Source organism: Psammomys obesus, unplaced genomic scaffold (assembly GCF_907164565.1).
Source record: "Psammomys obesus unplaced genomic scaffold, mPsaObe1.curated_primary_1811, whole genome shotgun sequence".
Classification (NCBI taxonomy): Eukaryota; Metazoa; Chordata; class Mammalia; order Rodentia; family Muridae; genus Psammomys; species Psammomys obesus.
In genome coordinates this window covers 5,587,692-5,602,447 of record NW_026585686.1, presented here as the reverse complement: position 1 = coordinate 5,602,447, position 14,756 = coordinate 5,587,692, and the positions used below count along the sequence as shown (strand labels likewise).

The 14,756-nt window shown below is 37.2% G+C and overlaps 1 protein-coding gene across 2 annotated transcripts in view; it reads right to left on the bottom strand.

Annotated features, from left to right (window-relative positions):
• Positions 1 to 14,756, bottom strand: part of Zdhhc21 (zinc finger DHHC-type palmitoyltransferase 21) — a 65,126-nt gene that overhangs the window by 29,684 nt on the left and 20,686 nt on the right. For both annotated transcript variants that reach the window (XM_055629774.1, XM_055629783.1), the window contains 2 exons: positions 14,267 to 14,378; positions 11,109 to 11,247 (listed from right to left, as the gene is read on the bottom strand). In XM_055629774.1, coding sequence (XP_055485749.1) covers positions 11,109 to 11,247; positions 14,267 to 14,378 — 251 coding nt within the window. The remainder of the gene's footprint in view (positions 1 to 11,108; positions 11,248 to 14,266; positions 14,379 to 14,756) is intronic.

The following is a 14,756-nucleotide window of genomic DNA, read 5'->3' as shown; positions in this document are numbered from 1 at the left end:
AATGAATGAATGAATGAATGAATGAATGAATGAATGAATGAATGAATAAATAAAATATTAGGTGGCCACCGAAGAAACAAAGGACTGATGCCTTTTTGAGGACCACGCTGACTTAACTTTAAGGAAAAACAGTTGGTTCTATACCTTCAACACTTATTCATTAGCCCGGAAAACTTAAAACTCCCCAAGCCACTTGGACTGTTCCATAGCAGTCAAATACTAGGTTGTCACCCAGTGTTTCATTTTTAAAAGCCTAATTCTAAATTCTTACAAAAATAAAATGAGAAGTGATGTACTTCAAACATGAAACAACAACTTGAGCATTACAAGAACTGCATTTCTTGTTCATCTCATCTGCAAGGAACCCCAGATGAAACAAATCAAGCCATGAAGAACACACAACACACATTCCCCCCCCCAACGTCTCCTGGAGCTTATCATATGAGTCACCCCCATTAACAAGTCATTGCAATTTTCCCTTCACAATGCTTGCTCCTGACATCCTCTGGCACTCACTCTCACAAGACAACCTAGTCCATACTCCAGGCCAAGCTCCATGCTCACCCAGGCACGCATGTTTCTGACTATTTGGCAAAAAGAAACTACACTGCGGTTTATGTTAGGTTCTCACCCTTTTGAGCATCACTAACAACGGTCTGGGGTACTGTGCCTTCATTTCCCATAAGTCTCCAGGATTTTAGCACACAGTTTTATGTGGTAGAGTGATTTTAGACATGTGCATGCTTTCACAGTAGAAATTACTATGCTAAAGTGACTACATTTGACCAAATAAAATCTATCCTGTCTCCTTCCTATGAAAAGATTTAAAAAATTGTCAACGATATATAATTTATAAATGTCAGGGATGGTGACAAGACTAAAATGTTTATTTTTAAAGTTACATTGTGCATTTGGTTATATACTTAAAGTGCTTAAAGCAGTATAAAAATTAACATAGAAATTTCTTATCACTTTTGTATTTTCAGAAAACTGGACCCCAAGTTCACATATGCATACATCAATACTAAATCTAAATCTGTACTTTAGTTGTTTTTTTTCTCTTATATAAAGCACCTTTAAAGTCCCAAACTGCCTCATGAAATGTACCCAAAACAAAATCTATTTTGTACTCAGAGTCTTTACTATCAGTGTTACTGGGAGAACATGTCCCCAAAATTCATGTGTTGAGTATCTCAGAATTTGACTCTATTTGGAGATGGAGCTTTTAAAGTTGTGACTTAATTAAAATAAGACACTGAAGTGGATGTCCTCCAAATGACTGATGCCCTCAAAAGGGAGGATGTATGGGCACAGGCAAAAAAGGTCCAGGACTCTTCTCCACAGAGGGAAGATGACTATGGGCACAGTGGGATGGTGGGTGTTCATAACCCAAAGAGACAAGGTAGAATCAGATCTGCTGGTACAATAATTTTGGACTTGTAGCCATCATAACTGAGAGGGACAAATTTCTTCTAAGCTACACAGTCTATGGTGCTTTGTTATACTACCCCTAAAAAAGTAATTCAACCATGGTACATCATTCAAAATTAAATAATTAAACTCACATAACTAAGGTACAACTGGCATACATTAGCATATGATATTTGCCCCCGGCAAGTGCCCAGTTGTTTTTTAGGTTTTTTTGTCAGGTTTAATTCAAGGACTTCTTGGAGTTTGTAATCTTTTTTCTAGTGGCATGTGTTATTTATTTCACTGACTGAAAATTAACTAATCAAATAGAAACAAAAATGACTCTTTAGAATAGTGTTTTAAAACATTTTTAAAATTTTTTCTTCAATGTTTAGAATGTTTAGAAGAATCTACAGTTAAGTTATACAATTCTATCATTTAAAAGTAGTGACAGTTTTTCCTTTCAGCAGTTACACCTTTTCTTCCCTTCCCTTGTTCCAGACACACGCTAGATTTTCCAGCTATTCATTTAATAAACACAGTGAAACTGAGCGTCCAGCTCATCCCCTCCATCTCGTCTCTTCCATCTCAGAGCCTCCAGGTCTAACCCTCCATCTCAGAGCCTCCAGCTTGTCCCTTCCATCTCAGGGTCTCTGGGCCTTACGTTCCCATTACAAGGCAAGAAGACAGTGTTTCATCAGTACACTATGCTGGGCTGTGAGGACCTGGTTTTCAGAAAACTTTCTTCGGCTTAAGGAAGTTATCTACTTGTAGTCTGCTAACATGAAAATTCTAAATTTCATTTTTATCCATATATTGAGATACTCTTACCTGTTAATGTGATAAACTTTGCAGACTAACTTTCTAACGGGAAATCTATCATGTACTCCTAGGATAAACTAAGCCTGATTTTGCCTTGGGTCAACAGTCAACACCATGCATAGAAGCTGCTCTTCTCTGTCCAAGCTCACTCTAGGTCTCTCCTCAGTGTTCCTTACTAGGTCATATATCTAAGAGGCTACGCAGAGACGATGAACCAGGAAGACTGAAATGGCCGCTGCTGCTCACACCTGACAGAGAAACTCACTGGGTGGCCTACAGAGTCGTCTGCTTCTGGAAAGTCTTAAGTTATTTACTGTCTGCTCCAGGGCTGCCAATGGTTGTATTACCACTGCGGGTCAGGGACTCAAGTCACGGAAAAGTGTCTATCAAATTGCTCTACGTAACTAATATAATCCTAAAAACAAGGATCACTACAGTGGGAAAGAACACACTCACCCAACCCAACCCCCGACCGTGTGTGTGTGTGTGTGTGTGTGTGTGTGTGTGTGTGTGTGTGTGTGAAATTGTTAATTTTCATAGAAAAAAGCCCAAACCTAAAGCATAGCACACATTCTTAAATGAAGGAACAGGCAGGAATGTTTGCTCTACTGTGCTTAGCAGAGCAATGCCACCCCAGGAGAGATAAAAAGGAAGAAATCATGGCTATGGAAACTGTTTCAGGCCCTATACAAATCACTCCTACAGAACAAAACCTTATTTCTTAAACTTTAAACTCACTAGGGAGAGGGAAGAGCAGAAAATATATAAAATCACTCCTGAGGGCAATGATAAGCAGGGAAAAAAAACCAAAAGTACAACTTTATCCTGTAACAAGACTAATTCTACAACTGTCACTAAATCTGTGCTCCATGGAGAGGAGATTCCAAGCATAACAGTCTGCTCACATGAGCCACAAAGATAAAGTTAGAGACTTAATGCAGCACGAGAAACTATTAGCAGCCTCAACCTGTATCATCTACTGGTGCATGTTTAGATAGATTCACTGCAACGCAGAATTCCATTAGGAAGTTCACATTTGTGACATACATGTGTGAAAGGTGCTTTTGACAGACACAACCAAGTGAACCACAGACACTGGATAGAAAGAGATTCCACCAAGGTGCCTAATGAGAGTGTTACTGGAAACAATGTATCTGTCTGTCAAAAGAAAAAAATCAATTATTTTAAATATTATAAATATTTATAGCAATAGTCACAACAGTTGATATTAACTGTACTTACAAAGAGTGTCTTTCAAATGCTGCCCACACAGCCTCAGAGAGTTCATTGGCCTATATGCTTTAATATGCGCGTACTATTCCACAGATATACTGTACATGATAATAGACAGGGCATAACAGCAAAATTACAATAAAAAAGAAAATTGTAATCTTAAAATTTAGACTATATATTCTATTATTGTATAGAGACCATATATTACAGAATTTAAAATAGAAAAAGAATTCTTTGACTGCTTCATCCCTATCGAGAACCAGCCTATCACTGAGGGATCTGGGTTGTTTGGTTTTCCAGGAAGAGAAATAAATTGGATGAGATCTGACATATCTAACATAAAGATCTGAGTTTTCAAAAGGACTATGTAACTTTATATACAGAGATTAATACTGATATGAAAACTCATTTTGTAAGAAAAAACATTTTATTTTAGTCTTAAAAATCTTTATACCTGTATGATTTTTCTGAATATTTGGGCCTTTTCTTTATTAATTCCAAAATATAGGTAAAGAATTTACAAATTTATTCTGTATTTCTCTCTCTTCCTATATTCTCTGAAGGAACATAAAATCTTGCCCCTTCATTACATCCTAGTGGAAATTACTATCTAAGGGAAAACTCACTCTTCATACCTCTCTGATGACTGTCTTTGAGTGTTCAAAATCAAAGGTTACATTTTGTATATATGTGCAGGCAACTTTGTTATTATACAGCAAAGGTGGCCAGCACCTGATTTCCAGGCAGTGAATACTTCAGAAAAGTGGGAGCAATTTATAAGAAAGTGGGTAACATATTTTCTTGCTCAACTTGCCACTAGCTGCAGCACGGGTGTCTAGCAGAATTAAGAGAGTGACAACACTGCTCCCAGGTTATAACCATTTAAACTCTAAGAGATTGATTGTCCAGGGGAAAAGCTGCTGTGTTTCCTTTGTCAAATGCTACTCTTTAGAACTAGACTGCTACAGAAACAGTCTTCTGGTCACATACATCCAGCCAACCTGTTATTACAGCACAAGCTCAGGCCTCTACAAGGTTTCTATGCAGAAAAGAACTGACAACTGCTGTATTTGAAGATAGTTTTTGTCTACCAATATCTGTGAATGTTACAAAGAGACAATATCCCTAGCAGTAAGCACACATGAACAAAGAAGCTAGATGACCTTCATACTAGCATTAACAGTTTGTCTATATTAATCTTAATCCCATACTCTTCTTGGCTATACTTATCAAAAGTTCAGAAGGCTAAATATGTACTTCATATATATTCTCCATTCTTCAGTTACCATGATAAACAAGTGACCTTGTACATGACAAGAAAATAAGTATCATTAAGCCCTGAAGTATTTTAGTAGCAATAAACAGGGAAGTGGATTGCCTTTAAGGCTGATTATATAAAAATATTTTAATTGTAATGAGATTTAGAAATATGAAAAAGTACTTGCAATCAAGTCTTCTGGTTATTTCCATTCTTTATTTGCCAAACACTTAAGCAAATAACCGTGTGGCGCAATTCTATATGGCATCAAATCCCTAGCAACACTATTAGACATCAGCCAGTTGTAATAGCAGTAATGTATCTTACTAGCAAACGACTCTGGCTGGCCACTGCACATTATTTATTTCCCTCGTATGGCAGCAAGTCCTTTGTTTAAATTCTCTCTCCTCTCTTCCCTTCTGTCACCCCTGCTCTCTTATCATTAAGTGTAGTTTCTCTGATTTTTGCCTTTCACATAAAAATTACAAAAGAATCAATCAGAAGTTAATTTGAATCTACTCCATCTAAAAATAATTTTAAAAGCGCATAATTTTAGAACTGAAGTAGCATTCCATAAATGATTAGCTGCATAACTCCTACTTTAACACTACAAATTATTTACTTAAGAATGCTTTTTTTTCCCCTCATAGATAGTAATTACTGTCTACAATATCTAGTTGCCAGTGGGTACACATTAAAAGAACTTAAACTACTATGATGCCTGTATAAAACAGAATGAACAGCCTTTATGCTAGATAAAATATTAAATGCAGGCTGCCTCAATAAAAAAATTAGAACATCAATATATGAACCTATCAGCTTGTCATTCTTTGAGGGGCAAATTTTGTAATGTGTTAGTGTATTTTAAATCTGTAATTTAAAATTTTTAAATGCTAGTATAAAATTGCCTAAACTTTCTTCAGCTAAACCTATCCTTTCACTTGGAGCTGGAGGCAGGGAAATCGGAAATTTAAGGTCAGCTTGGGCTATAAAGCAAGTTCAAAGCCAAGCTACATGAAACACGATTCCCCTCCCCCACCCCAAAAAAATTCTTCAGGGAAAAATAGAAGCAGTGTTTGCAGGCTGATGCTTGCAATACCAAGAAGCACTGCCCCAAATCATCTTCCATCAATGGCTGCTCTGTGAATGGATAAGCTACAGCATGTCTCTGAGCTTCATCCTTCTCAGCAGTCTCAGGAACATGCCTTACCCATTACACTTTCTATACCTTCTTTTCCTCAACAAAGGACATATTCAAGTACTCTCCAAAACGTTACAATATCCAGGGAAGTGTACTTTGAAGGTAGAGATTAAGAAGAAGCATGAGGGGTGGGGAGTATAATCCAGTGGTGGAATGTTTGCCAACCTCGCGCAGTACTTGGTCATTCCCCAGCACTACAGGAAAAAGTAGGGTTTTTTGTTTTGTTTTGTTTTGTTTTGTTTTTTCAAACCATGAAGTTACTATAAGCAAAACAAAAATCTGGGGGTAACTGCAAAGAAACTAAGCCATCTTAGAAAAAGGTCTCCTAAAAACAGAAAACAAGGTATAGAAAATCGGATTCCCAAATGGTTTATCTCCCAGAATTTGTGAAGAGCCTGCTTTCTCTCAATTCTCATTTCCAAGAGGCATTTATAATCTAACAGCTTCTCACCAACACTGGTCAAGTGCCATTCACAGGCAATTCTATTCTGTTAGGAGAGTAAACACTTTCATCTTAGAAACTAACACACACGTAGGAGTTGAAAACACTTTCTCTCCCAACCTAGAGGCTAAGCACTGAGCTTTGGTAGCTAAAGACAAGAGAAAAGATGCTCTGCTGCCGCCTCTCTACCTGAAAGGGTGTAAGGAAAAAGCAGACGAAAGCCTGTCACTTCTCTCAGGACAAAAGTAGAGGATCAGAGTCAAGCAAGCACACACCTGTTGATGAGAAATGCACATTAACTATGAACCCCAAATGAATCAAGGAACTCTAGGGTCTTTATTGCATATCTTAAGTAATCAGAGGTAGATGATAGATGAGAGAGGGTTGACACACTATCTGGCCAGCTGTGCACACACACTCAAGAGATACAGGTTTCTGTCAGTCATAGGAAAAATGAAAACGGTACAAAGGACCTACAAAAAATGCATCTGGCCTAGAACTACTATTAAGGTTAATGTGATAATGAGGGCTTTCCTACAGAAATTAATGAGTTTTTACAGTGTGATCTTCAAAAGAACTTCTATAAGAAGAACAGTGTAGTATTACTTAACCCAACAACATTCGCTGTACTCAGTGTTTTACAGCAGATTGAACCTCAAATACGACCTCAAGCATCTTGTTTTCTTGTCTCACAGTGACTTTTTACTTCTTTCTATTTTGCTAATATCCACCTCATTATAAAGTCTGTCCAGAGCCCAACAGTACCCAAACCTTAGGGCCACATAAGTTTTGAAACTGAACACTTCACAGAACTCTATGTAGATTATTAGGGCATCAAGAATGATTAGAATCATCTGAGAAGAAACTGTTACAAAAGCCATAAATGACACCTGTAATAGAATTCTTTGTCTGGATCCTTCCTAATGACACTGTGAAAAAAGCCAGATAAACCCAATCCATGAACAGCTACTTCAAGACAGTGAACAGCCAACCTAACAACCTAGCCAGAACTTAAGCCTGAGACCCCAGAAGACAGAGCTGCCTCAAAAGGAGCTGCACATTCTGCACTACTGGTTATCTTCACAGGAGGACACTAGAGGTCATGATCCACAAGCGACACCTCAGCTCTTCAGCTGAGACCCCAGAAGGATACAACTGAAGAGTAAGAACAAATTGAAACTAGTCCTTCATGATCTTGCAGAGAACATGGGTTTGATTACCAGCGCACACATAGTGGCGTACAACCATCCCTAACGCCAGTTCTGGGGACCCTTCATCTCCTAGCTCCGTGGGCACCAGGAATGCACGCGGTGCACATACAAACATTCAGTCAAAACATTCATGTATATAAAACAAATAAATCTTTAAATTTTTAAGAAATGATGCAAAAAAAAAAAAAAAAGAAATGATGCTTTAAAATGTTTAAGAAAATGGCAAAATGCAGAATTTCCCTAGAAAAGTGATCTATGAGAAAACAGTATCAAGTGGGAAGTCTAAAAAAAGTACAAGCTAGTATGTAACTGAATCAACAACTCAAGAGTAGAGTAGAAAAGCTTCCATTAATAAATCAGAAGCTAGGTCAGTAGAAAATAACAGATTGAATTGTGGGGTAAAGAATGCAGAAAAGATTTCAAAGACAGGAAGTAAAGAAAACTCACACAACCATAATTAGAATCTAAACTATGCTAAAAAGGTCACAGCATATTTAAAGTAAGAGAGAAAAGAAATGTTATAACTTAAGAATTTCATCACACAGGTTGAAGAAGTTATACAAAGAATTCAACAGAAAAATGCAAAGAAAACAACACTACAATTATAGAATTATAGAACAGCTAAGAAAGAGAATTTTAAAAATCATAAAAGTGGCCATTAAAAACACATTGTATTGATGAAATAGATCAACAACTGACTTTACAGTGAAACTACAGAAACTAAAAGACAATGGAAAATAGTGTTTTTAACTGAAGGCAATTGTTCACCTATACTCCTGTGCTAACCAATAAATTCTCCAAAACTGAAGAAATGAAGATCCTTTCAGATTTATAACTGGGATAATTTGTTCCAGAAGAGTTGAAATAAAGTGGTCCATACTGAGATTCACTATGTCAAACTCACGACAATCCTTTCATCTCAGACTCCCAAGTTTGAGATCATAGGAATTAACTGTCACCCCTAACTCAAAAATAACACGTTCTAAATAAGAACATGCCAAGAGATTCCTCAATGGCAAGTGACATGCTTGGAAAAGACATTTTTAAGTGGCCATTTCATCACTTCTAACATGAAGGTGAGCATAGTAAAGAAAAAGACATATTTTCTCCCTAGGATTTTGAATCCCTTGATATATTATTACACTGTTAATTTCCAATTTTAGTAGGTATGTACAAAAACACAGTACATGTATGAAAATACATTCAAATACCACCTACAATCAGTTTCTCTACTTTTAAATGTAATTCTTTCTCTAATTGGCATTAATTTACCTAGAGTTTCTATCTTTCATATTTGTGTGCATGCCCTGCCCTTCCACGCTAGGTGCTCTCTCTTCATGATCTATTTCTCTCCGCAGACACCTCTCATGGCTTTTCTCTCACTTCTGAAAAACTATGACCTTAAGCCCACGGAACAATTTTAAAACACTTCTTCTGAGGTACAATTTTAACCCACTTTTCTTGGAGGACTTTCTAATTAACACCAATTTTGTCAAAGTTAACCTTAAGCAAGATGAAACATTTCTAAAACTCTAATAGAAAGAGGCACTGCATTCACAGTGTGAAAATGCCAAATACTCACATTTTAAACTTTTTCTGAATTGAGACAGGAAGACTACAAATTCAAGGATTGTCTTGGCAATAGAGTAAGAGGAAACCCAAGATCAACCTGGCCAATTAGTGAGACCCTGTCTCAAATTTTAAAAGCAGGGTTAGGGATATAGCTCAGTGACAAAGCTCTCATCCAGCTTGTATGAGGCTCTACGTTTAATGATCAGTACCAACAAGAATCAAAACTCTGAATTGTACTCAGTTATTGGATTCAATTTTAATGACATGGACCGTATTTAATAACCCAAATCCAATCACATTAAAGAGAGAACCCCACTGAGGTCTACAGCCACATGGAACAATCAAGTCTCAGAACAACAGTGTTCCACAAAGCAGCTATATACAGAACTAAGACTCTCATCACTCGAATTCTGCAACTTAACCCCACACCTATCACCACAGCATTCTATATACAAAGATGTAAACAGTGTAAATAGTAAAGAAAAAGCACCTAACTCCATCAGTTCTTTCTCTCTTTCTATCTTGTATCTCTCCACATGCACGCAAATACACACGCTCTCTCTTCTCACGCTCTCCCATCTGTCTCTCTCTCTCTCATGCACACACACACATACATGCACAGTACTTTTTGAAACAAAAAACCAAAAAAACAAAGTCCAAATAAAATGGAAAAATTACATTCAATATATTTAATCCAGCTCTATAACTAAAACCAGTTGGCTAATATCCCCTCCCTTTCTGTGTCTAGTACCTTATTCTTTTCATTTTCCTCAACTTCCTTTTGTGAATATTAGAAACACTACAATGAGAAGTCCACAGTACAGTGTCAACAGCGCCAAGAGCCAAAGGCTCAGAAGCTGCTAGCATCATTACCATTTAGGCAAGTCTGAACATTGCGCAAATGTGTACCTAAAGATAACACTAGAACAGCAGTTCCCAACCTAGGGGCTGCAACCCCTTTGCAGGTCAAACAACCCTTTCACAGGGGTCACCTGAGGCCACTGGAAAACACAGATATTTACATTATGATTCATAACAGCAACAAATTACAGTTATGAAGTAGCAACAAAAATACTTTTATGGCTAGGGGTCACTGCAACATGAGGAACTGTATTAAAGGGTCACAGCTTTAGGATGGCTGAGATCCACTGCTCTAGAACATTCTACAAATTCATTCTACAAATTCATCTTACTGGTAGGGAGAGCTGGCGGCAAAAGGCCAAATATGGTGGCACGTGCCAGTAATCCCACTGCTCAGGAGACTGAACAGGAAGGCAAAGAGTTTATTGCTACCTTGCACTACATTTCAAGATCTAGGCTTAAAAAACAAAAAAAGAGACCTCTTCTCAACTATTCTTTGAGAACCTTTAAAAATCCAACTAATCCCCATACTCCAGGGCAGACCTAATGCTCAGGCAGAGCTGACCAACACAAAACAGACTCCTGTTTTATGTCCTCTATTTTGGTTATGGCTTGATGTTTGTCTTTTTGTTTTGTTGTTTTTGGCTTTGTTTTTTTTTTTGGGGTTTTTTTTTTTTTTGGTTGTTTTCTTTTGTTTTTGGAAAAAGAGAAAAAAGAGAAGAGAAAAGAAGATGAATTTAGGTGGGCAGGGAAGTGGGAAGGAGCTGGAGGAAGTAGAAAAGGAAGAAAGAATATGCAAAATAAATCATGCAAAAAATTTTAATAGTAAATTAAAATTTTAAAACACTATGTTTTTATTTAAAAAATGATACTTTTGTTTACATTATTTTAGGTTATTTTTAAACTAAGACTCTATACTGAAAGAGTTAGTATTTGTCTTCTGAAGAAATCTACTCAATACAAATAGCCATAACGAGACTCAGCTAAAAAGAACAGACCACCTTCTCAATCCCTGCACTCCTGCACTTTAAGGAACCACTATGTTCACAGGCATACATCACAGCTTCTCTAACGTTAGTGGATATAAACATGTCTTACCAAATTACGCTTTTTTAGTGGAAGAAAATAATAATAGTGGCAGAAAGAAAACATCAGTGCGTAGCAAGTGAGAAGCTCAGTGTAGAAACACAACTGCAGAAAGAGCCAATGGTTGTCTTCACCCACACAATTGTTTATCCTGAAGAGAAAATGAGAAAAACATTCAGATTTCAGTAAGCTGCTCATATGAGGATCATGAAGATAAGTCCCACCCAAACCTAAAAGCAACTATCTAAAGATACACACTCTAAAGTGCCTTCTCCTTTACCAAGGAGGACAGCTCGAGACAATGCTCCTCTACCTCACAGCAGCCCCGTGAGGCAGGAGAGCAGACCACTGGTAGTCTCCTCATGTCAACGGACACAGGCAGGTAAGGAAAGGATTTAGGCCACTGCCCAGAGTATATTCAGAAAAGACAGAGGTCCAAAAGCAAGAAAAAGAATCACTCTCTGGCATTCCTGCCCTTCTGACAATTTGAATACTTAAGAGAAAAACAGCTCAAACTTGCTACCTGGACAGAACTATGAGGCACATGATTTTATTTTTATATTTTTATCTTATAAAATATCTATCCTTGGCTGCTGAAAATAAAAATGTATTTAAAACCACTTAAGGTACGCTCTGCCAAAACAACAGCAAAATCTAACTAGTAAACTGATGGCCTGCAAGCATGCATTACCAAGACTGATTCAAAATGCACAAGAGCCTGTGTTGTTGGTGTTCTTTTCAGGAAGTTGTCTCCTAAGCCAATGACTTCAAGGCTCTTCTCCACTTTTTCTTCTAACCGACTAGTAAGACCAGGAGAGAAAAGGAGCTCAACAAGGACAGCGACAGATCCTAAAATTCTGGGCACACGGGTCTTTAGTTCTTTATATTCTGGATATCAGCCCTTCTTCAGATATAGGGTTGGTGAAGATCCTTTCCCAGTCTGTAGGCTGTCGTTTTGTTCTGATGACAGTGTCCTTTGCTTTACAGAAGCATTATTTTTAAAAGTCAAACACAGAACTGAGCTGAAATGCTGGTAGAGGTTTTTCTGAGACTACAGAGTACACACCTGGCAAACAGGATAGTACAATTCTAAGCCTTTTTACCTTTAGGAGAAGTTTTAAGAGACGTGCGCTCACTCAAGTCTGAAAATACCACTTGGTTGTTGCTGCCCACCCTTCCTGTCCCAACAGGCCCCAGAACAATGCACTCACACTGAGACAGCACTGAGCCCCAAAAGGCACACAGCAAGCGCAGGCGGGGCGCCTGAGTTTAAACTATTGAGAAAGAATGGTCAGAGACAAAAAAGGAAGACCTTGAGGCGGTTGACAGCTGGACATCAGATCTGCAGCTGTGATGGCTAAAATGTTGCACTTTTTGAAAACATAAGAATCCTCTGCTTCCAATTATACCGTGGATTTCCCTTGCTTGGACCTCAGCAGTGCTCTGCTAGAAAATTTAATCACAGAAAATCCCAACTCTAGACCTGACAGCTTTCCTTGCTAATATTCAAATCTTTTCTACTCCCCTCTCCTCCCACCAATACCCTGAAACAGACACTGGATGAAACAGACACTGGATGAAACAGACACTGGATGAAACAGACACTGGGAGCTTAAGAACATAAATATCTCAACATATACTTCATGTTAAAGGGTGCTTCATTTCCTCAGCAACAAGTTGGTCTTTACCTGTTAAAAATCTATCACCAGTATTAAAAGATGCATTGCTCAGATCATTTTTTTAAGCTTTAAGTTATGGCATTCTTTTGTAAAGAAGCAACAACCAACCGAACCATGAATATTTATTATCTTTTTAGTTGATCAGGAAAACTAATACAGAAAAAGTGCTATAAATTTTCAGTGTGATTATCACTAATCTGAATACAGATTTCACGAAGTATTTTTCATATACTATTATTTTGGCTGTAAGTATTTCTGAGGTTTAGAAAATTATTTGGGAGCTGATTTATTTAAAATGTGACACACACTTTTTGAACGCTGTATGTCATAGTATACAGTATCTTATAGAAGAGTTAGACAATTAAAAAACCTGAAGTACTTTTATTTTAAATGTTCTTCTATTTTCTATTCAAATTAGCAGTTTATAGTTAAAATTAAAAAATTGCTAATTAGTAATGCTATCAAAATAAGTTGTCATAAATAAGGAAAGTGAAATTGACTAGCATCACTAGACAAAGATGAACTGTCTTCTTTGGCCAACTGCAGGTGAGTGAGCTTAAGTTGAAGGAGGCTATTATACTATTAACTTCATGGATTTATATGCATGCACGTGTGTACAAATACATGCATATACACTTATGAAGTGCTGTACTATATCAATTTAAACGTTTAAACAAGATCCAAAATTATATAAGCAGAGTTATATATATAATATATACATATTATATATATATAATATAAATATATCTTGCTCAAATATTTTTGTGACGACTTTGAAATGAAATACAATAGATTCTCAGAGCACTTGGTGTTTTTCAAATCTTTTTAACAAAATGTCTTTAACTATTACAACAGAGCCCCCTATTGACCAAAAATATTGGCAGTGCCACAGAAACAGCTAATTAACACACGTACGTCCAACATGCACAAAATGTTAATACTTAATGTCCAAAAGAAAACACTGTAAAAGTACAGTGAGTGAAATGGAGTTATTAGCGAATCCGAGAACTGTTTTCTTCAACTGAGTAAGGAAAGAGGAATCTAAGCAGTGGACCTTGTGGCTTAGAAGCCCAACAAGAGAAACAGCCAAGAGGCAAGCATTTCCACACATCTGACCTCGTACCAAAAGTACATGCATGCCTTGGTGGATATGAGCATCTTGGTCTTTCTGTGTATTTGAGTATGTGTTAATTCTGAAATTTTCTGCACAAATATTTTCTTGTTAGCTGAGATAAGATCTTTACAGATAGTTTACTCTTAGTTTCAAGAACCATTTAAATTAAAAGAATGTTTCATGGAATAACTTTAATGCAATTTTTGTTTAAAGTTGGAAGGTTCTCAGATTGTACTTTTTTATTTTCCTTAACTAATCCTCCTGCCTCAGCTCTTGAGTACTGGGATTACAGATGTGCACCAGCACACTCAGATGCTGTAGAAGACTTTCAGCAGCAACCTGTTGCTGTCTGCAAGCATTGACAATCGTCTACTTACCAAGGACAGTGGTGGTCCATCCTCCTTACACAGTGGCCACAGCGACTGCAGTGATGGGAACGCTTTGGCCTCATCAAATTACACTTGTTGCACAGCTCCCACAGCTCGCGCTCTGCGAAGGATAGCAAACCCATTCAGGAAAATGGCACAGGAGTGACACTGAGTCTCAGTAACCACAACTAAATTCCACCAAGAGCCTTCAACTTCTTTCTCCAAGACAGTTCTCTTTTTTCTGAGTCTCCAACCTAAAGAAGCACCTTTGCCATAAATGCTGCTATATATTCTATGTGTTTTATACATTTCTATTTTAACACTACACTAAAAATAAGAAACCACTACTTCAAAGTAACAGAAAGCATGGTTCTGAAAATTTCATGAAAATGTAAGTGAAATCTTATAAAATGCTAAACTCAGACAAAATATTAAAAGAATTTTATATAAATCAACTATTTTATGCAAATTTTATTGTCTACAACACTAAAGAATAAAT